Source organism: Falco punctatus, assembly GCF_963210335.1.
Source record: "Falco punctatus genome assembly, chromosome: 1".
NCBI classification, from domain to species: domain Eukaryota; kingdom Metazoa; phylum Chordata; class Aves; order Falconiformes; family Falconidae; genus Falco; species Falco punctatus.
In genome coordinates, this window is record NC_137580.1 from 98,153,130 (window position 1) to 98,174,600 (window position 21,471).

A 21,471-nucleotide genomic window follows, 5' to 3' on the forward strand; every position below is an offset into this window, starting at 1 on the left:
TGATTTCTGATGCAAACATGTTTGGGTTTTGGTGTTTTTTTTTTTTTAATTAAACTAGCAGATAGTTTGGTAGATTTCTTTCATATATTCTTTCTATTTCTGATGTAATTAAAGAAATATAATGCAAGGGAAAGAATTTCAGCATGTCTTTTCGTATTTGTTATTCAAATTATCCTGTGCCTCCTGACTTCATGGTGTATTTTACCTGACATAGCTTTGTTCTTTCTGTTTGGTCTCAGCTGCCCATTTTTTTAATTTCCAGAACATACCTCTAAGTTTAGAATAATCTTGTCACTTTGCCATTTAATAATGTTATTTTTTTCTCGGCATCCATGCAGCATATATGAACTTCAGTTACACTGAGTTTCATTGCTGAGGATTTATGTGATTGTGATAGTGGAGATATACAACAAATCTTGGGGTTTGGATACACTGATTCTGGGCTCGTCAGTCTTCATGAGCTGCACTGGACTTAACTTTGGTTGATCAGGGTCAAATCCGTCTTGTGATAGGGTTGAATCATACTTGTAAAATCATAAAAAACATGTAATGGAATAAGTATATTTTTCTTTCATCAGATACAATATCGTGGATTTTATCCCTCATATGAACATAGTGTTCATAGCAGGAGCAGCTGACCCATTTTGAATAATTCCAGTTTGTATGCTCTGAAGAAGCTGTAGATTGGAAAAGGCCTTGTGTTATATCTGCATATAAATAGCTGCATTTTCCAGTAGCTAATATGATTCACTTCATTTGCCTTCTTCAGCAAAAGTAATAGCTCTTCCCTTTCCCTGTTTTCCTCTTTTCAGAAGTAACAGTTTATTCAATGAGGTCGTGCAGATGAACTTTGAAATAGCCAGTTTCAGCACCCTTTCTGGAACGCAGCCCATCACCTGGCAGGTGGAATACCCTCGGAAGGGGACAACAGACATCACCTTGTCTGAAATCTTCATCTGCCAGAAGGATCTTGTTGGAATTGTTCCATTGGCAATGGTAAGAAATTGTTTCAGCGTGTTGCTCCGTCCAATCTGTATGTGGTCTGACAAAACATACCCCAAGCCTCAGACAGGCGCGCGGGGGGGTCCCCTCTGCCCTGCCTCCCCCTGTACAGCTGTGCAGGACTCCTTGCTGAAATCAGGCCCTCACTTATGGTCCGTACACCTCACGGGTTCAGTTCTTAGAAACTTCCGCAGAGGAAAGGGATGATGCCACTTCACAAATCTCTCTCAGACTTTAAATCCTGGGTTTCTGTCATGCGTGGTTTCCTCCAGGCTGCCAGCTGGTAGCACAAAGCCACGTACATTTACCTTCCCATTTCTAATTGCCATTACACGGCTGGAACTTGCAAGCTGTAGAGCAACTTCAGAGGGCCTCAAGCACCGTTCTGCTACAGCCTAAGTTGCTCGGTCCTTAGTAGGCTGAAGCTGATACTGATTCTGCTGGCTGTTTCCCTAGTGGAAGAACATGTGGTTTTCAGGAAGAAACAGAAACTAATAACAGCCTCAATACTAAATATATTTAAGAAAAATGAAGTGTAGACTTCCGTGTGGAAAAATGCCTTGGGTTGCAATCTACTTGCTCCGCTCAGTGTTGTAGCACCAGTTGTGGGCTACCTACACGCCTGTGAAATCATACCTATTGCCTGTCTTTACGAGGCTCACAAAAAATGATTTGTGGAAGCAGTGTCTCCACCTCATCCTCTGGCCCAGTGAACATGCAGTCACTTCTGCAGAGCAAGACTGGGACCCTGGGAGCGCCAAGACTTGGCAGTCAGGGCCCCCTCCTGCAAGTGAACGACCTGGGGTCCAGTTCCTGCAAACAAGAAATTTCAGTGGTATCTCCAGCATCTCAGGTGCACTGGTTTGAGGTAGGCATTTTATTTTCTGTGGGATTTAGGTACTTGTTGAGAACTTTTTCTGTGTTCACAAGTGAAGTAGGAACTGAGCATTTATTTTCGAAATCTTGCCATACCTCAGGAAAGGGAGAAGCACAAAGCTGCCAGCTACCTAGGACAGGACCAAGTGGCCATTAATAAAAGGAACTACCCATGCCACCATGAGTCAGTGGTAGAGCTTAGGATTTGGAAGAAAAGTTAGACATATCCATCCCACTTGTGAATTTTGCCTCTCTTGTGCACAGTCTTGGTGACGAAATGCTGGCAGTCTTTCCTTTGAACAGCTTCAGTGGTTTGCAGCAGATAATTAGATGAGTATTATTTCCTGGAAGTCCTAGTCTTCAATATATTCTTTCCCTTTGAAGAGTAAAGCTGCTGCTCATATCAAATGAGGTCATGCCCAGCAATTTCCTGATCCAAAGGCATTTAAGTCAGCAGAAAGCCTGTGCTACATTCCAGATCTGAGAGGGAAATAATTGTCCTCATTACCTGTGGGGTTGGACAGGGAATACATATTTGCGCATCTGTCCTCTAAAGATGTGAGAACGTGTGTAAGGAAGGCTTCTGTGGTCAGATTTATTTTGAGGTAGATGCTTTCCAGTACCAAATGATAGACATCTGTCTGCTGGCAGACTTAACGTCTTCTTGTTCGTTTCTTGAAAGAATTCAGGAGCTTCTTCTCCATATTCCATATCGGAGGCAATCAAGATTTTAATATCTCGTATCAGAGTCTAACACTTTTGCACTTGCACAGAAGGTTCAAGATTTGCTTGCAGACTTGTGTCTGTTCTAGATTTAAATCCATCTGCCTACAAGGCTTCCTTTAAGAACTGGAGGTAGAAGTGAATGAATTTAGCATTGCATAAACCCTGTAAGGTGAGGTCCTTGATTCCCAACAGATGTACCATTAGGCAATCTGGGTTGTGCACAGGGTTCAGATACTGAAATCATTAAACCTTTCTCTTCGCAAAGCTTTCTTATGTTTGTTTATCTCATTTCTGTAGCTTGTGATAACACTTGGCTGAAGCCAAAATATACTGTGTTAACAGAATCCAGCCAGATGGGATACCAATGCAAAATTTGCTTTGCTAGCAGGATATTAGTAGATAAAGGGAATTTTCAGAGTTTTCTGTTAGCTAACGCTGCATATCCAGCCAGGGGGCTTTCTTCATTTAGGCATTAATCTCTAGCTGAGCTGATTACCTGGCAGTTCTCCTGTTCAGAGAGAAGAGTCACACTGACAAGAGAGAGGGTGATACTGCATCTACAGAGAAGTCAGAGCCCAGTCTTTATCTCCAGGCTCCCTGCGAAGAGCCTCCGGCGCTGCATACAGAGAGTGGATCTTGGTCTATCAGCAAGGGTGGGTGCTTCATAAGCCTCTAGAGGGTAAAGTAGATTTTGGTGATGTAAGCATGGAGTGGTCCTGCCGCAAAACTGCTAACATCGAAAGTAAAATCTGGCAGGCAGAGTTTTTAAAGGTGGCCAAAAAAAAAAGGGAAAGAAGGAGCTGCCCAAAGATACCGTACTGGAGTAGGGTGTAGGATCTGACTGAGGCTCTGCTGTTGGTCTGACGGGCATCCTAGCCAGCCTTCCAAGGGTGGAAGCAGCAAACTTGCTCAGTTTGAGTGTAACACAGAGGTTGTTTCTGACTCCCAGAGTAAAGCATGTCTCATGTGAGCTGTTCCAAACTTACGAAGCAAGAACAATCATATATCTTTTATTGCCCTGTGCCTGATTACATTACAAAAAAGTAGCAAGACAAAATCAAGTGGGTCTTCAAAAGGTTAGTTCAATTGTTGCTGCAGTATTTTGGAATGAAAGAGATTAAAGAATTGACATTGTCAGTAAGAACTGAACCTAGAATTTTAAAAGCGCCTTATAGGACTCGAATCAGTGGAGCAAGTGGTAGGATACAGCTGCTGAAAAATCAATGGAAATTCATCATGCAGAGGGTTTTAGGAGAACCTGTATTCTGTGTGCCTAACTACTGTGCTAAATAGTGTATATAGTGAGGAACAACAATGCCGTGATGCTGCTACAGTGAATACTACAGTGAAATATGAGGAGCAAGAGATACCAAAACTACTGGGCTGAGAATAAGTGTAATAACTTTTCCCCAGAAAAAAAATAAGATTTTTGAGTAATTTGAGTAAGTAAATTTGAGATAAGTAGATTTTTTTCTGAGCTCAGAAGTTAATCAATCTGAGTAATTTTGGAGGACATTTCACCCTTCAAGGTATTTAGAGAGAAAAATGAGGCAGAAAAGTTAGAAAAATGTGGTTCTAACTGATTCTGTTGCTTTCTAACTCTCACATACCAGAATTTTAGTTAATTACTGTGGGGAAGGATACATCAAACATAGATCCTAGTCAGACATGTGTAATACCCTCGCTAAAAGATCTTAAGTATGGCACTTGGTGCAACCATCCACTCAGTATATCTTTTTTGCAGGCTAAATGAGGTTCTATATGTCTCATTCAAAGTATGAGATTAAATTTATATGTTATATGTCCATCATTGAATAGCAATGATTAACTGAGGCAACATTTTAAAGAGGTAATGTCATTTATTGGACCATCTGATATAGATAGAAAAACATTGGTGCACTTCCAGGCACACGATCCCTTCTTCAGATCTCTTGACTCAATTAAATCACAACAGCTGTGAAATACTACAGAAACTGGGGATTGTAAAATTCATCAAGAAGGAGAGTTAAATAAGAAAATAAAAATATTTCTTAAGGCAGAACAGAAACTATATCCTACTGTCTGCTGAGAGGAGGATCTACCCCAAAGATTTAATCTTCCAGTAGAGAAAATCTACTGTCTGAGTTGTGCCCTATTCTTGCATTTTTTATTTCATGTTACATGTTGCAGAATCAATTAGGAAAGTGCTTTCATAGGAGCTTAATTAATTATCTGCTAAGCTGCTTTTTAAAACCTCCTCAATTAATCACAAGTAACCTCAGAACTTGCCAATTAAGGTGTACAAGGTTGTTGCAACTTACTTTCCACATTTTCCTCAAATTTCTATCCTGTCATGAGCAAATGTGGCCAACTATATTGATTTTGTCACTTGGCTAGATAAAAAAAAAAACCCAAAATTTTCCACATTTGTAGCCCACACACACATACTAATCCCACTGAAGTCTGTATGTTTGTGTTTGGCATGAGACCATGTTTTAGGAAATTTATGAAGAGATTTCTTCTCATGCTTTTGATAATACATTTTTTTAATACTATGGAATTGTGCTTTGGGATAGAACAAGGTAGAAGACCTGTGTATAAGGTCATTGTTTGATGCCCATAAGGCACATTAATATTAAAAGAGAACTCCTTCATGGGAGGAAGATGGGGAATCAATGATTGAATATTTATGTAAGACCATCTGGGTCCCTGTGGGTGGAACTGAAGTAGTAGTCCTTCAACAGCAGGATAAACTCCCTCTGAATTAGTTTATCTCTTAACTGTCACTTGCATGACATCCAGGTATTTAAAGTGCTGAACCATAAACCTGGTGTCAGGAGTCTGTTCTGAGACTTCGAATCTGAATTCACTCCAAAAGACATTTGTCACCATGGGAAGCCATGCAACTTGCTCATCTATGTATATTCCCTCTTTAAAATAATACCACTACTAAATTTTCAGTGGCTCTTTCAGCCTTCATGTATCAGGCTCTGTAATCTATTGACAGCTGCTTCCATGCAAATCCAAGTTGGAATGACTCTCAGATATTTCTTAAGGGCTGTTGCTGTGGTTTCACACCTCACGTGCTCAAACTTTGTCTTTTCTCCCCAGCTGTATCAGTGGGTCTAATAAAAGATATAACCTGTCTCTACATGTCCTGCCTTTCTGCTGATGTAAACTCTATCTTTTCCTTCCATAATATCATCCTGTGAACTGCTGGTTAACCGAAGTTCAGAGTTTTTATGTGGAGTACCCTGGCAGACCCAGCAGTGATGTGTCGCTGAGGTTCTCCCCAGCTTCTCGCGAAGCAGTACAGTTCCACACGTTCCTTTCGCTCAGTGGTAAATGGTTTCATTAGGAAAGGCTTGGTTTGCGTATAACTTTCTTTATGTTCAGAACTCAATGTGTTGACAATTCTGCTGCAGAAGTGAACAGACATCTAAGATGCAGAGCTGTGACTCAGCCAAAACCACTTTTTGACATTTTTATGTGTGCTTGTTAACTTGCTTTCCGTTAAAATACAGGTGATTGAAAATTTAGCTTCCAAAGCAATGTTTATTTTATATGCACATTTATGTGTGCCATTCCCTAAGGTAAAGATTTTTTAAGGTATTTCATTGTAATGAAGCCCCTGTAATAATATTTTAAAATACGGACCTAAATAAATAGGGTTTTCATCCCTGCGCAGTCTGTGACTTCACACTGTAGAGCTCTGTCTCAAGGTCACAGACATCCAGAATTTTCACTCTTGTTAATCCTTCAGTCTTGAATGAAGCAGGGGGCAACGGGCACTGAGGATCTTTCCAGAAGATAAAATCTGAGGCCATATAAACACATCCATTTCCTGATTTTCTTATCACAAACAAACAAACAGATAATCTACATATCAAAGTTTTCAGCTGGCAGGTATTGTCTCAGTTTAATTGTGAATCACCTCCAATAAACACAAGTTGAAGGAAATGTATTTGATGTAAAACTATTCTGTTGCTATTAGTAATACTAACTGGGACAACTTGAATCAACTGTGCAGCCCTAAATAATACCATGAAGGCAAGAGGGTTTAGAGTTCAGTTACAACAGAGTGCTGGGTCTGAAAGACCAGAGTTACAATTCTCTGGTGTAACAGAGATTACTTCTGTGCCTGCAGTTTCCATCGTGGCAGGTTACAATTGTTTAAAAGAGGATAGCGTTCCTTCCTTTAGATTTATGGTGAATATAATGTCACTAAAGTTTGTGTCATTGCTCTATATTTACAGGCAATGAACTGGGGAGCCTGCATCCCCGCTTATAAATTGGCCGCTTCCCACAGTGCGTTGAGCTGTGACTAGCAGCACGTATTGATTAATCTTATCTGTTAAGAATTGGCTTTTTTGTTGTCTGCCCATCAGGAAACAAAAGCAAAAAAAAAGGATGAACTGTTGTTCATTATCTTAAATTGGTCAGAAGATGCAGACAACATAAAGAATTCAGAATGGCTCAACTTAACAGTGCCTTTTTAAGTCCCAGTCATCATTTCTACAACCACTGCACTTCTGCTTCTAGCTTCTGTTTTCTTTACTACAATCACATTCAGTCCTACCTTTTGCAGGAAATGAGAATGGATCAATAAGGCTATCTCAGCTGGCTGGAATTAATTTTTCCATTGGATCGAGTTGTATGTCATTTTCTGTGCAGCACAACAGTATGTATAATTTCCTCTTCCAGCATCCCTCATATCTGACAATGCTGTTGAATGGATTACTTGGAGATTTTTAAAATGCTGAGGAGAGATGGGGTCAGCTAGCTTCCAGATTTTTAAATATCTCTACCATGTAGAGAACTTTTGGTTTTCTTTGTTAGTTTTCCTGCCTGTAGCACAGCGAGATTAACATGAAGCTTAATATATACGCTTCTCAGCCTCAACAGGAGAGAAATCCTGTGAACCAAATGAAAAATTACAGGACAACAAGAATGTGCCGTGAGACAGCCAGTGACTCAGTTACTGGACGCCTGGTGTTGCGGTGGTACCTGCACACTCCCCTGGAAGAGGAGTGTCTCACGGCATTAACACTGCACAGATCGAAGGCAGGCAAGTCAGAAACCTCTAGAAGATTCTCAGCCAGCAAGCCAGGCTGATGAAGGTCAAGATGTTGGTCAAGGTGGGATAAAACTGAGCTCCATGAATGGGAAAGGAGGGACAGCACAGCTGGCACTGGGACATGGAATCCCACTTCTGTCCTATGACAGCAGGCATAGGGATTCAGGATCCTTGACACTGATCACTTGTGCACGCTGGGAGAGTCCTGCAGTTCTGCTGACAGCACGGCACGGTGCAGGTCGCGTGGGGACAGCCCAGTGCCTCTGCACTCATCCTCAGCATTGCAAGTGAGTCAAGTCCACGTTCTGCTGCATATAATTTGGGTGTTGGTTCATACGGCATTGCGTTGTGTAACAGGTGAACTCAAGATTCTTTTGTTCCTGTGATTTATTGGGCAAGATTTGGGGTCTGCTTTAAGTATTGGTTCAGGTTTGTGATACTGCTGTATCAGAAGAAGACATTTTAAATAACTGTTTATATTTTAAATGAGAGCTGATTAAAATTCTGCTTGTTTAACATAACCAGAAAGGCAATTTCACAGCTGCCACACACACGTGAGCAGAGACCTCATAGTAATGAGCCACCAGAAAGTGAGCACTGGACCCAGTTGATAGTGCTTGAGAAGGGCGTTGCAGGGCTGTGTATTTTGGTGCTGTAGCTGCTAAGGGCTGTATTCGCCCCACATGCCCTCCCCTGCCGCCTCCACTGCCAGATCAGATGGAGAAGAACAGAGAAGCACTTCTCAGCAGGAGCAGTAGACCAATTTCAGAGGCTGATACTCCGCAAAAAAATAGCAGCTCAAACAGCTCTGGAATGTGAAGGCAGAGGAGTTAATGGGTTTAGGTCTGTAGCGTGTATTCAGCGGTTCAGCCCCTGAGCAGAGCTCCCCCATGGCCAGCGATGGGAGGCACGTGCTGTGCCTGATGGAATCTCCTGCGGCACTGCACCTCGGCTGCAAAGGGTTTGGAAGAAATGTAAAGGGAGATGGAAGAACATTGCCCAGCTCTGTTCACGAGGTGCTGGCCGCGCTGGAAGGGGAATCAACCTCAGTAGTCCCAGTTGCTAGGTTCTGCCCTCTCCTATGGAAGTTAATATACCAGTTTGCATCTAAACTAGAGCTTTCTTATTAGCTTTAGCTAACAATCAATTGGCTTGACTTAACTGATAAATACAAGTCCAGGCAGTGCCCAAACTTTTTCCAGACAACGAACAGTTGTGGTTTACCCTAGAGAGTAAAATCATCTCCACCCTCTCATGTTGTCACCTCAAAGGGATGACAGGCTGAGCAGCACCTGCCAGCACGGAGCAGGTGTGCTTGCAAACACAGCAGTTTCTCAGCCAACTTAAGCATTAAGTTGGTTAGCTGTGACCCATACCAAAAAACAGGAACAATTACTCTTAATTGGCATCTTCTAACGATGATTTTTATCTGATCTTTAAAGAGAGTTCTAGTATTTCTGGGGAATACCTCATTCTTCACAATCCAGTGAGATACTCACTGAGCAGAATTGCGAATTGTTTAGGCTGAACTTTAATTAATGAGGTTCTGAGGTGCTCCAGCTTTGACAGTGCAACTATGTAGACAACAAGAAGATGCTTTACTCTAATGGAAGCTAATGAGTGAGCATGGGGAAAAAAATGACCAGGACTTTTATAAGCCTCGGTGTTATAACGAGCTACCCCAAGTATTAAAAAACCCAGCAACTTTCACCTTTGGTTTGTATTAGATGCATGTTTGCCTGCCCTGCTTCCAGTTTAGAGTTCATTATCCAGCCAGACGCTCATCACTAAGGATGTTTGTCATCGAATTCATTAGGAATCTGTACTTCAAACTCAGTAGTTCTGCTTGAGGCAGGTAAAGCAGGAGAGGGCTCAGTCCAGCCCTGGGGAGAAGGCTAGCACCGTGTTGCTGCCACTTTCTCTTCGCCTGTGCAGCAGCTGCTGTAAAGACTGGGGCAGCAGCAGTGATGATGGGATTTGATCTATTCATAATCCCAGTATCAAAAGGGTACTAAGACTGCACCAAAGCCTGGACTACCAACTTTGGTAGCCTGAAACCTACTTTGCTGCGCTGGAGGGGCTTACACAAAGGTCTTTCTGCGATGCCCAAGGTCTCCAGATTGATGCACATAGGCTAAATGAATTAACAGAGCAAAATTTCCACACTGTGGCGGTGGCCCTATTGCTGTGATGTGTGATTTAGACCATAGTTAAACTGCAGGGCCTGGCAATGTACTTTGGCACAGGCAGTGAACCTATCAAGATTGTTTTTCCTCTCAGAAACAGATCATACCTAATATTTAAAGGACCAGCCCCATAGCATGGGCATCAGCAAGCCAGCGAGCTGGTGAGAGTGGGAATTTCAGCAAGTAAATGGAAACAAAAGTAACACTGACATTAATTTTAATCAGGTCCTAGTCATCTGATTTGTCCTCTGTATTTTTTTTTTCTCTTAGCAAAGCTGATTGTCTTTCTGCAAGATTTGTTACCTCACAGAACAATAATACAGGCTGTAATGGTGTAATTTATTGCTGCAATTTGCTTTTGGAAATCCTCTATTAGTGAAAAATAGCAACAGCGCAGTTTTATTAATTACAGCACTAGAATATTGAATGCTGACTGTCACTAGCAGGATTAGTGACTGTGTTGTACTCGGCTCTCCGAGGCCCTATAGGACCAGAGCTGTGCGTGTTTTGGAGGTTGTGAAATGAGTATTTTGATTAAACTAAATTAGTGTAGAAAAATAATTCAAGTTCACTGGAGAGTTTGAGAAAGTGATAGAGGGAAACATTAGCCTGTAAATTCAATATTGAAAAACACCCTGGCGCGTGCTGTGCTCACCTACAACGTGGTTCTGCAGCACATCCCCTTCCTCTGTGCCTGCTGCCCCCCAACTGCTACTGATGCTTCAAACCTCCAGTTTTACTCTCAGTATGCCAATCCAGGGAGAAATACTTTATTTCTTTTTTTCTTTAATGTGGAAATGTTTTACCTTGGCATAACGCTTCTATTTTCATGTGCATAAACCAGATTTTACCAGGATGTAGCTGGGCAAGGAGCATGTGGACAGAATCACCTTGTGTGATTGAAAGGTGGATTCTCTTGCTCTTGTGTTCTGAAACAGTGCACGACTGAGTGAAATCCAAAAGGCTTGCTATAACCTCTTTGTGATCTTGAGTTCTCGTTTTGGAGAGCTAACAGAAGGTGGAAGGCCTCCTGCTGCATATATTATGTCAGCAGCAGAAACCAAAGTGATCAGTCTAAGACCTGGATGTACTTTGGAATCATTTTGTATAGGGTACTACGTGCATGTGTGCCAATAGCAAGAAGTTTTTCTACGGCTTGAAGCTTTGATTGAGCCAGTGGAGAAGACTATGTTTTATATTCTGGATCAGGGACAAAATGTCAATTGCAAGCATTGAAAAGCAGTGACTAACAGTGGAGCTGCCAGCTGGCAGGAGGGATCCTGCGGCATATGTTTTGAGAATGGCTGGAAGCTTCAGGATTGAGCTTTGTGTGGTAATAAGTCAGTCAGTGGAGATTCAGTAATTCCTCCTCGCTGCTCTTACCTCATTCAAATTATGGGCCACTCATTAAGCACGGTGAGACTCTGACACGCAAAGACAGGAATTGTCTGATGGAGGGAGCGCCGCCTGTCTGGAGTTATGTTCTGTCTCCGTTGGATCTTTGGTAGCACTCAGGGCCACAGGAGTTCACTCACCATTAAAGTGGACACAGTAGTTAATATTTCCCGTGTTACAATGCAAGTATTTGGCTTACAGGGCCATTCTGTACGGCTGGTTCTTTATAAAGGAAAATGCCGATCTCCCTTACTCAATACTGGCACTGTTCTAGTCCTGAAGAATAGAAATATAAGTGAAGGAAGGTTTGTGGCTAGAGGTAATGTCTTTTATTAGGCCATCCAATAAAGTTAGAAAAACCAGCCAAGCTTTCAAGCACACAAATCTTTTTTTCAAGCCTCTTTTGGTGTTGTGAGTTACTGTGAGATGCTCAGATAAGGATAATGGTCACTGTGGTTGCTCCAGGTTATACTAACAAATAAAATACTGCTTTAAACAAATGGATTTGATGCCTTTGTCCTTCATATCACTGACTTATACAATGATCATAGCAGCCTATTTCAAGGATGCTTCTCTAGCCATGAACCTCTAGCCAGTATGATCTTGCAAAGGAACCCCTGAAGGTAAAATATGTTTTTGCTGGAGCAAGAGGAAGATAATTGCATCAGTGATTATACTTTTTATATACTTCATATATTTACTTTGCCTCCTTCTAGATATATTCTGGGATTAGTTCCTGTATATTATAAGGCCCAGCAGTCTGTTAGACATGTCTGATTAATAATTTAGTTTTCCTGTGTCACTCATCTTTTTAACTGTAGTAAGTTTCTGATGTCTGTGCAGTGTCTGTTCTCACTAATGCAATAATCTTGTTCCTGCCCTCTGTGTGCTTTCCTTATGTGGACCTGCTATGAAGTCAGTGAAATCAATAATCTATTTGAAAAAGAATAATAATCTAAGAGGCAAAAATAGGAAATAATAATTACTATTTTCTGCATTTATCTTACTGCATTTTCACAGCAGTTTCATAAGAATCTCTGTTGTGTCTGTCACAGATTTTGCTTATTGAAAATTAAAACTGTACAGCCAAAATAAGAAAAAAGCAAGTAGAAATTTTCTTTTGCTGATTTCAAAGTAGAATGAATTAAATGGAAATGATTTAGCAGAAGCTGCCTGCTGCACTCCCACTGTGGTTTAAACAGGGTTCTGACATCCACGAACTTGAGCCAAGTGCTCATGTGCACTCCACAGCCAAAAACTGAGGGCCTTAAGGAATCTGTAGAAGATGAATACTGCCTATTAGAAGGAGAAAGTAACTCATTAATAATCCGTGACATATTAATCTACACAAATAAAACAAGTTCACAACCCTCCACGGCAGCCATAAAAATATGTGTATCAAGCAGTACCCCAGTTACTTAAAGCAAGAAATTGTCCTTGGGACTTAATTCTTAAAGTCCATAAAGCATTTAAAATTGCTTCACCCCAGCTACAGACTGCATGCCACCCCACACTGCGACCAGCACTGTGCCATTCCCTTGAAACACTCAGGCCAGATAAGATTTTACCTTGATTTTCTGAACTGAACAGTTTATTCATCGTCAGTGTGGCATGTAGCACTATGTACAACGTGGTTCATATTCAGGAGAAACTGGGGGCTCCGCCTGAAATTCCAGGAGTTTTGATAGGCTTCGATAGGCGCCATATTTTCATTGACTGTGCATTAGTTTCTCCCTCCACTGTGAACACATGGAGCCGGGGCAGCTGCCCCTCTGTAAACAGGGAGCTGAAGCATAAGGGCGGCAGGTTGGAAGCTCAACTTGCACAAGTTAATTCAAGGAGAAGAAAGAAGGAGGTGATCCAGGTGCTTACGTATAGGTGTCTGATACCACTGAAGGTGCTGCAGAGACTGAGCCAGCCACACAGGGCTACCAGGTATGGCACAGGACCTACAGGAGACCTGTGCCCTTACAGAAGACCACCTGGAGGCCAGGCATAGTACCTAAGAGCGTGGGAATGTCTCTCTGCTCTTGGGCACTTCAGTCTTCTCCCAGAGCTGCACGCTGTGAATCGGATCTGTTGTGAAGCACGGCCCCAGAGATGCCATCTTTTTCTTTGCCTGTAACTATGTGGAGATCTGCAGCATATAGTTTAATTTATCGAACTGTACATCCTTGACAGCTTTTCCTGCTACACAACTATACAACACTACAAACTGAAGCAAAGAAAAAATGTACATATATGCAAACGTCAGGCCCTCTCTGCAAAGCTCCTTTGAGCCGTTCTTGACTCCCATCATTCAGAAACCACGTTAAGGTTTGCATCCTTGCTACCAGCATGACTTCTTGCAGCTATCACACACTGTGTCTCTGCAGCCTCCACCCATGTCAGTGACGATGCAGGTTTCATGTCAACCACAGTGAACATCTGCAACATGTTAAGGGATGAACTCAACAACAACCAAAATATCTCTGTGATCCAGATCATCACTGAGTGATGGAAACATCTTGTATCTGTCATCTCTCAGTAGTGTAACAGCCAGTCGAATCGGTCACTTTTGCTGGGAGGAGTAGGACCCCGGCCCTTCAGGGGAGGTCAGCGGAGGGTTGTGGAAGTGCTTGGGTCTGACTAAAGAAAGCACGTTAGGGAGGACTCTGTAGGGTTTACTCCGAATTGCTGATTAGAATGGGCCTCGGCTTTACTGAAGCCACTGGCAAAATCACTGCTGGTTTCAGTGGGGTCAGGTTTTAAGAAAATTGCAAAATACTGACAGTAAGAAATACCTGGGATAGAAATCTGCTACATATAAAATGAAAAGCACTGCCTCTGTCTGCCTAGAACCAAGTATGTGGTTTCTGTTAACACAGAATGCATCGTAATCTTCTTTCTGCTATACTTGTGTATGTATTTGTGTGCATATAGATTACTCACATATATACGTGCAGTGTGTAATTGTGTGTGCATCCATGCATGTGTCCTATTACGCCTGTATATTTTCAGCCTGCAACTGTCTATTGATTACAGTTATTACAGCAATATTATTGCAGATATATAGGCAACTATATAACAGGGCCGCAGGTTTAATTGAAATGAACATGGGAAGAAGTTCAAATTGCTAATGAAAATTGCCTTTTTACTACCAGCTATATTCCCACAGCCATCACAGACTGGAGGCATCACCAGAGCTGTGCTGGTTCTGCCTAATGGCAGAGCAAACCTGATTTACCTGGGCGTCTATTTCCAAATAACTTCCTCAGACTCATGGAAAAGGAAAGTAAATGAATGACAGACCTTGAGCCCAGAAAATGCCCTTAAATTGAATATTTTCACGTATTAGTCTTTTTGCAACAAAAGAGAACTGTAAACAATGAAATTATTTCAGCAAGAAAATATTATATGGCTCCATCCATGGCTGCTTAAGCATCCATGAACTATTCCATTACAAGATCACCAGGTGGCTCTTGCCTTTCTCTCCCATTCAAGCTTTACCAATATTCCCACTCCCATCTGTGATAAACTTAATAGGATCATTCAGCAACAGAGCAAACATGAGAGGTGTTCATCATAGCTGAAGGCTGTCTCAGACAATTATTCCTTAGATGTTTGAGTAAATGAAAAGCTATTTTTGTGATAAAGGAAAAAATGTGTTGCAGTTTCTGAGGCCAGTTTATTGACGTAGCTTTTGGTGTCCGTAACAAATATTTATCCTTTCCTAGGAGTATTGTAAGTAGCTACAGTCACCAAATTAATGCCCTTAATATGTTTCTCTCCACTCTATTTTCCAAGCACGTGGCTAACTCTTCTAAGAATGATCGTTAGGTAAAAAATCATGTATATGAGTATGTGCTGTAAATGTTGCCCTATGTCTACTATAGATGAAATATGTGTAATTTATGCACTGCATAAATGTGTAAAACCATAAATTTTCAAGAGAACTTAGGACAGTTTATTGTTTGTATTCATCAGGTGTAAGTGTCTGTGTAAGTATCTGTAAGTATACTTATATCCATAAGTAGCAGTGCTCTGAAACAACAGCAGCAATGGTTAAGTATGGCAGTCGCAGAATAAGGGCTTTTAACCTGTCACTGCACAGCTTTTCATCTGTTTGCATCTTCTGCGCTCAAAATAGCTAGTAATGATGCTGCAGTTGGAATATCTCAGGTAGTCACCCACATTTCAACTCATAACTACAATTTTTTCTCTCTAGGTAATGGGTTTCCTATGTAAGTGCATTAATTTCAGAGTCAATTTAGCAAAATGCTGAAAGTAAGGAATGAAATTTCACGAAGGGGAGCAGGTAGTTTCCTGAGTTACACATACACATCTTTTAAAAAATCGGGGGTGTTGTTTCTTTATGTCTAAGTATAGAGAAATAAAATGTGGGCTTCTGCTTCCCATCTTCTCCAGTCACCTTTATGTTCTTATTCTATATTCTAAGTGGTTACAGAAGGATGAAGTGTGGGCTTCTGCTTCCCATCTCCTGCAGTTGTCATTAAAACTTTTTCTCTGTTTTTAAGTGGTTCCAGAGCTGTTTCCTTTGAAGTCAGCTTCAGTTACGGACTCTTCCTCCACACAGCAGGAAATATCACCTTTCTTTGAAAATAGATGTTGGCCACTGGATCCTGACGTATCTGTTGTAGTCAACAGAAACCAGCAGCAGCTTTGGTGTAACACTCGTTCTGTCAGTGAGCCGTCCCCATCTGAACAGAGTGTCACAGCTCCAACAGAACAGAGAGGCCCCCAGCCAGAGGCTCAGTTGTTGTTGATACGCGTCGATTATGATAGACACTTTAAAAAGACAAATTGTGCATATTTACAGCTTTAAAGATCGTAAAGGAAGGCACAATCAAGCATGAAAACGTTCAGTTCATTTTATTTCATGTCCTTATTAATTTGCATTCTCCATCACCTAGGGGGTTAGGTTATCTAATAAGATCATCTTGTCAGAGTAATTTAGGGTGGTAGGAAGGTTTGAAGTTATTTTTTGAGGACTTGATTAATGAAAAAAGCGGTGTTGAATGCAAGTGGAATACATTACCATGTGTGAGCTGAGTGTGTTCCTCTGCCTGCATCCAGCGGTGTGAGGGACCTTGTGGCAGGTGGGAGGAAGGAGTCTCAGTGACTGTGCCCCCGCAGCCTTGGGGGAATCTGTCTGGTGTCTTTTTCTTTGCAGAAAGTTTGCTGCCTGTTGCTGCTGTTGGGAATGCTTCTCCAGCATGAATTAGTCTGGTCCCTCACAATTTAGGTATCTGGATCTACTGAGCTCCTCCAAGGGTGCAGGTTCCCTAAGGCATCCGTAAGCGCTGCTTTAACCCTCTGTGGGAAAAGGACTCTGTGTTTCTCGTCCCACCTTGCTGTATGCTTAGGTAAAGACAGGTCTGAAGATAAAAGAAAACAAAGGGTTTATAAATCAAAAATTTGGAAGAGCCATAAGGGATCGAATTGACACCCACTTAGCTGAAGTGGTATTTGGGGGTCCATACTTTATAAAAAAAAAGGAATTTGATTTTTTGTTTTGTTTTGTTCTGAGATAATATTGGGGCTATATTTTTCCCCAAATGTTTTTGGAAAATAAAATGGAAAAAAACCTAGAACACTTCAATATTTTTGAAGTATTTTATTCAGCAAGAAAACCAAACCCAAACTGTGTCAGATGGCGTGGGAATGATTTTTCTCATCCCTAGATCTGTTCAGAAAACCACAAGAATCAGTTATTCACCAAGATGTTCTGAGAGTCAGTTGATGGTTGCTCTTTTTTCCTCCTTGGTGTAGAAACAGTCTCTTATTATAGTCACTGATCAGCATATTGAGATCCAGCTCTCACGGAGCCAGGATGGAGTTACTTTTCTAGAAGTAGTAAGTACAGGTAGTATTGATATTCAGGCAGTGGAACTTTACTGGTAGAAATATTAATGGAAGCGCTTGGATCCTGATTCCACAAGGGAGAGGAAATAAGATTTCTTGGTTAGTCTCAGTGCCTGTGGCAAACTATTACAGCTCCTAAATCAAGTTTTGAATGGTATTGTGAACTGCATATGATAAACTTAGTATAACAAATACAGTAAAGTTAATATTTACTTCTGAAACAGATTTCTTTAAAGCAATCTGAATTTGATTCTCCGTTATTCAGAAGTGGAAGAATTGGCAGAACATTCAGAGGTGTTACACTTTTCTGGACCTACTGACTAATAAGTTTCTTCATTCCACCTAGTTTCAAACCCATGGGAAACGAAGAGGCAGAGACGGGTTATCCCTCTTCAGCAGATTACAGAAAGCAATCTTGTCTGCTGGTATAATTGCTGTTCCCATAAGCTCTGAAGAAAGGGCATTCATTAGCCCACAGCTTGAAGCAAAATGTTTCTTACTGTCTTCTTTGGAGGGTTCAAAAGCAGGGTGTGTCTGTTGCTCGTTCTTCTGCTAGCCAAAATACTGTTTGCAGACTTGGAAAATGAGAAGTTTATGCTGGTAAGATTTTACTTTTTTATTCAAAATTACAATCAATAAAAAGTGAGAGCCTGTTGTCATAATAACCTGGGTAGAGTCCAGACCTTTGTACCTGACCTTAAGTCGATGTGGCCTTCATACCAATACCCAGATCTGATCAATGGCTTTATAACATTTTTTCCATCATTTTACATCACTAACTGTAAACAACAAAGCAATTAAAGGCATGGTTAATTTTGTTCAGTTGCTCCAGTCTCTTCTTACTTTTTAAAAGAGGTGCTCACTTTTGAGTGATGATAGAATTACATTTAGCAATGCAGCTTGCATCTGCTAAATCAGAGCAATCATTGGCTATGTTCCCTTTTGCATGTTTGAATGCTAACAGGGTAAGTTCACTGCAAGGAAAGTGTGGCTTAGTCATCCAAGGATCCGAAGATATTTTTTCTCTATCTGTTAATATATTCTATATTCCCCTTTTCTGTCTGCAGAGCATAATTTATCTGGACTCAAAAATTGCACTAGCAGGGTATTTGAAAACCGTACAAGCAGGGAAGAAAATGGAATGGTTTGTTGCTAATGTAAGGGACCAGTAATTAAGATTTATCTCAATATGGAGACTAAACAAACAGAGACGATGATGGATTAAAAAGACATCACTTTTGCAGAACACTTAAGTTTGCATTTTGAAAAGACACTCAGATCTTTGTCACAAATTACATGATTCACAAAAACTACAGGGAAGATTGTGCTGGGCCCAAGACATTCCCATCCCAGCTGAGCGCCATTTGCTTTCTCTCCTTCTGGCTCCGGGAATCTGCCACTGTTTTCCTTGCAGTGGTCCAGCCCCAGGAGAAATGGGTGAGGGGCCCAAGCATAGCCTGTGCACTGATGGGCTTTACCTGTGTACTGTTGATGGTCAAAGCCACTCTTCTGGGAGGTGAGAAATGTGAGTCTGAATCCCTTTCTTATGTCCCTCTTCCCATATTTCCTCCATTTACCTTCTTTAAGATTCCTGGAGACCCACAGGCATCATGTGGACCAAGGTCTTCAAGCAGATGTTGTGAGCTAGGGACAGAACTGTGCCAGCATCCACCTTTGGGTCTTTCCATGGATGGTGTTTTATCAGGGTGTGACTTCTGCATTATTTGTTCTTCAGGACAGATATTGTCCTTAATTTTTGTGCCATGTATGTTGTTGGCCATTAACAAAGATTTAATAACAAGAAGATACCTCACAGTGCTGTCATGTGTTGAAAGTAATTAGCATCCAAAAGAAGCTTTGAGGTTCTTTGTTCTACTATCCTCATCAGAAACAGACTGCAGAAATGGCAACTTTTATTGAATAAGTCTGTTTCTTATGTAGATTTATGTCGATTTTCAATGGTCTAATTTTTCACCACTGTTAATTTGTTCATTAGTTTCCATTGTCCTTGGTAGTATGGACCTGAAGAGTCCTGGGGTACCTGGAAACCATCTGGATCTATGTTTGAATACTGAGGGATGCTGTTAAGTGAGCAGGTTGTCCCCTTTTGGTTTTACTGCTCAATGGCATTACCCTGTTTCTTTTGCAATGTGATATTACTCACGAAGTAAAAGTCCTCAAGGTACAAACTGAGGAATGAAGCAGAGCAGGATTTACATGTGATGGGCCAATAGCGCTGGAATCAAGTGAAAGAAAAAAGCAAAGAGCAAACCAAAATCCAACCCTGCCGTGGAGTGAGTCTGCCTCAGGGAGGTCCTCAGTCGTGCAAACTCCTTGGTCTGTAGAAATGCTCCTGTTCTTCTGGGGTGTGTGCTAAGAATGTAAAAGCAGAATGTCAGCTTCTTTCCTTTCTGTCTGTGGATGCGGAGTGTCAGAGAATCCAGTTGGCAGAAAGCACAACGTATAATTTACTTTTAATCACAGGATTATGTAGATAAACAGAGTCTGATGCCTAACAATGTTATTTCGTTAATCAGCTGTAATCTTAGTAGTATTAATAACTCAAATCTACCACCATTGTGTTATCAGACTCACAAATCAGCACAACCGTTGCCTGCAGCGCAGGGCAGCTCTGTGCATCACGCTAACCAGGGTGCCCTGGAAACTTGTGATGCATAACTTAGTGCTCAGTGGCAGACTATTTATGGTGTCTGCAACTGGCATATGTGGAGTTTACTTTATATCTCCATCTTCTTCTCCTGTAAATGTGTTGCCAAAGTGTCACTGTTCATCAAGGGTGATGGGGTGAGCACTGGTTGGAAGTGCAGTGCAGCTCCTGGAGCTTTCCTGCATAGGCGTTCCCCACTGATTCAAGTGCTGTCAGCAGCATGCAGGGGCTTGCTGCTTCTGTCCTGTTGCCGTAAGACAAATACTGGTTTGATTTTAAGGGAGGCAGTGCCCAACTGCCTCTTTTCCAAAAACTTTTTCAAGAAACTTTCCCTATAAATTAAAACCTACTTGGCTTTTCTGTGTCACTCCTTCAGGTCTACAGCATAGGTTTGCTACTCAAGAGGTAGTGTGTTTGCATGGGAGGAAAATCTTAATGCTAAGCTATGATTAACATCGTTCTATGAGATTCCACTTGCAGAGTTTTCAGCCTCTAAACAGGACCATTCTCATGACCTCAGGCTCCCATGGATTTCTCTTGATAACACCATCTAATCGGATTTAGACTTTAATTAAACAGCTGTCACTTTGCTTCCTCATTCTGCCGCAAATTAAGGTTGAATTAGTTCCTAAATTAGTCATGGCTGAATGCTTGCCTTCTTAGAACTGAGAGGTTGGATGAACATAAGGTTTGCTCTTTGGCTAAATTCAAGCAACTAAGGCTTGCATTCTGCGTTCTTGCTCTTTGCACAGAGCTCCCACTGACATCGGTGGAAGTTCCCTGACTGAAACAGGGATGGAATAAAATGTGAGGTTCCTGCAGATTCAACCACAGTGTTACCTGTCTTCAAATGTGAGCACATGCTTCTTCTCAGCTCTGGCTGGCATACATTCGCTTTATGGATGTTATTTTCCCTTTCTCAAAAAGGTCTTGATTTTGCTGAAAACCAATTCTGCTAAGTTTATTGTGAAGCACAATGAGTGCAGCTGTGGAAGAAAATGTGTAGACCAATTCTACTGCTAGTGGACTTTACCCAAATTAACTCTGATGTAACCGAGACCAGAGTATGAATAAAGTTTATTGTAACATCAACTCCAAGCAGGACAGCTCAGTCTTCCTGCAGAACGGTGATACTGGCATCAAATTCTGCTTAATGGTCTCACTGCACTCAGGTCTCAGTGCGATACGATGCAGTGGGATTCCCTGCCTGACACCAATCTCACCACTTTCCTTTGAAATGCCAGTTCTTTTCCTGACCTACTCAAGTGTAGTAGCAAGACTTGTAACTGTGGTGACTTGATACAGGCACACCCAGATGAGTGCCAAGCCACTAGGCTGCCAGAACCCACCAGTTCTAGCCTGTGGGCTTCTTAATTTTTTTTAATTTTTTTTTTCAAATCAAGAACACAGGGACGTGAATACCTCTTTGTCCTAACTAGTTACACTTGAGTCACAGCTTATCAAGTGCACATCTATAAAGAGGTGTGCAAGCCACCCAGCCCTCTTACTTTATTTGTTTATCTGGGGAAGGCAGATGGACAGTAGAAGTTGCTCCTGCTATGAAGGTTTCATACCACACTTGCTGCATACATATTCCAGCAGAGAAACTTCTCTTTATCTGTAGGAGGTATCAAGTTGTGACCCCAGGGCTTCATTCCCAAAGTCACTGAAGCATGTTGAATGAAGTTTTGGGTAGA

The 21,471-nt window shown here is 41.5% G+C and overlaps 1 protein-coding gene across 1 annotated transcript in view; it reads left to right on the forward strand.

Annotated features, from left to right (window-relative positions):
* TMEM132C (transmembrane protein 132C) overlaps nt 1-21,471 on the forward strand; it is a 222,386-nt gene that overhangs the window by 164,972 nt on the left and 35,943 nt on the right. The window contains exon 4 of the mRNA XM_080407547.1: nt 813-996. Within this exon, the coding sequence (XP_080263673.1) occupies nt 813-996 (184 nt within the window). The remainder of the gene's footprint in view (nt 1-812; nt 997-21,471) is intronic.